The 2,338-nt window shown below is 59.8% G+C and overlaps 1 protein-coding gene across 1 annotated transcript; it reads left to right on the top strand.

Annotated features, from left to right (window-relative positions):
• Positions 1-460: 460 nt before the first annotated feature.
• EMH_0091380 (uncharacterized protein) lies at positions 461-1,983 on the top strand (the record flags this gene model as incomplete). Its single annotated transcript, XM_038023027.1, has 2 exons — positions 461-1,625; positions 1,925-1,983. 2 exons carry the CDS (start codon positions 461-463, stop codon positions 1,981-1,983), a joined length of 1,224 nt encoding a protein of 407 aa, XP_037878881.1.
• Between the last annotated feature and the right edge of the window lie 355 nt (positions 1,984-2,338).

Consider the following 2,338-nt stretch of genomic DNA (forward strand, 5'->3'; position numbering starts at 1 on the left):
CAGCAGCAGCAACAACAGACATAGTCATTGAACGACTTGTTGCTGCTGCATCTTCTTAATATTTAATCATTCATTTCCGTTGCTGCTGCTGCTGCTGCTCTTCGATTTGCTGCTGCTGCTGCTGCTGCTGCCACCGGTCCGCTCCGCATGCACGACTGCTGGCGAGGCCCCCCAGCACAGCAGCAGCAGCAGCAGCAGCAGCAGCAGGATCTGAGGCTCTTAGAACAAATACCTTTATCCCTGCAGCTTCTGTTGCTGCTGCTGCAGCTGTGTGTATGCACACCACGAGGCTGCTGCCTGCATGCGCAAGCTGCTGCAGCAACTTCAGCATCCAGTGGGACGGGTCTGAGAGTAGCAGCAGCAGCAGCAACACCTGCAGCAGCAGCAGCAGCAGCAGCAGCAGCATCACCAGCAGCAGCAGCAGCAGCAGAAGGCCTCGCAGTGGCCAACCCGCCTCAGAATGCCTCCAAATTCTGGGGGGATACAGCAGAGCTCCCCCGATGCAGCAGCAGCAGCAGCAGCAGCAGCAGAAGCAGCTGCAGATGCTGCTGCTGATGCTGCTTCTCTAGATGAGTTTGATGCTGATGAAGAGGATCTAGAAGAACTCGCTGCAGCAGCAGCAGCAGCAGCAGCAGCAGCAAACGAGGCTGCGACCTCCCCGTCAGAGTTTGCTGCAGAGGCTGACGACGCAGACACAGCAGCAGCAGCAGCAGCTGCAGCAGCAGCAGCTGCTGCGTCTGCCTCAGGGGAAGAGTGCTGCTCCCTGGACGCAGCCCTTGGCTTGGGGGAGGGGGCGCTGCTGCTGGAGGAGCAGCAGCACGAGGAGACAGAAGCAGACGAGCAGCAGCAGCAGCAGGAGCAGCAGGAGCAGCAGCAGCAGCAAGCTTCCCCCTGGACCTCTGGCAGCACTGAAAGAACTGTCAGCAGCAGCAGCAGCAGCAGCAGCAGCAGCAGCGCTGCGCAGGATGCCCCTCAGGGAACAGCAGATCCCGAAGCCGCAGCAGCAGCTGCAGCGGCAGCTGCAGCAGCAGCAGCAGCAGCAGCAGCAGAGCGAAAGGGGAGAGCTGCATGCATACGAAGGGCCCAGGACCTGGAGAAGATTTGGCTGCTGGGGTGGGCGGCGTGGCTGCAGAACCTCAGCAACGCAGTTATTGAAGGCAGCAGCAGCAGCAGCAGCAGCAGCAGCAGCAGCAGCAAGTGTACACCGTTGCTGCAGGCAGCATGTCTTTCTGCATACATTTCCTTCTGCAGCAAGACCCAGCAGCAGCAACAGCAGCAGCAGCAGCAGCAGCAGCAGCAAAGCACTCCCGCCCAGAGAAGCCGCCGTTTTCTTCTCCAGCATTTGCGGCAGCTGCAGCAACAAGTTAGACAGGCTAAAGCAGCAGCAGCAGCAGCAGATGCTGCCCTTGCTGCTGCTGCTGCAGAAGCTGGGGAAAGTAGAAGGCACTCCATAGACACAGCAGCAACGGGGGGAGAAGCAGCAGCAGCAGCAGCAACAGCAGCAGCAGCAGCAGCAGCCCCATCCGCAGCTGGTGCTGCAGTAAAACCATCACAGGATGCTGCATCAGCTGCTGCAGCAGCTGCAGCAGCATCAGCAGCAGCAGCAGCAGCAGCAGCAGATGCTGGTGATGATGAGTACTGCATCCCTGCTGATGGATATGCAGCATTTTGTTTTGTTGCAGCTTTTCATTTGCTGCCGGACGGCCGCCTGTGTCATCCTTTCTTTGCTGCTTCGGTGCCTCCTGCTGCTGCTGCTGCTGCTGCTGCTGCTGCAGTTCGCAGGGCGCAGCACGCGCAGCAGCAGCGACAGCAAGCTGCTGCTGCTGCTGCTGCTGCTGCTGCTAGCATCTCCATGCAAGAGGTCACCGCTGCAAACACCGCAGCAGAAGCAGCAGCAGCAGCAGTTCTAAACAGTATGCGTCAGGCCTCACTGCAGCAGCAGCAGCAGCGCCTACAACAGCAGCAGCAACAACAGCAGCATAGACAACAACAGCAGCAACAGGAGCAGCAGAATGGAGAAAACCGAGACAGAGTCAAGAGCGAGGACCCCACCAGCCTCAGCAGCACTTACAGCAGCAGCAGCACCACCACCACCCAAAACAGCAGCAGCAGCAGCAGCGAGCGTGTTGCGTTGCTGCGCCCTGTGCTGCCGCTTGCTGCTTCTCGTCGCCAGCCTGTCTCCTTCGGCTTTGCTGGTATTCTATGCAGAGCGGTGGGGGCCCTCAGCTCCTCCAAGGGCTCCAGTTCCCTGCTGGCGGTGGTGCGCCCCTGTTGCTGCTGCTGCTGCTGCTGCTGTTGCTGCTGCTGCTGCTGCTGCTATTGCTGCTGCTGCTGCTGC

Source organism: Eimeria mitis, genomic scaffold, assembly GCF_000499745.2.
Source record: "Eimeria mitis Houghton genomic scaffold, Emh_scaff7408, whole genome shotgun sequence".
Lineage (NCBI taxonomy): Eukaryota > Apicomplexa > Conoidasida > Eucoccidiorida > Eimeriidae > Eimeria > Eimeria mitis.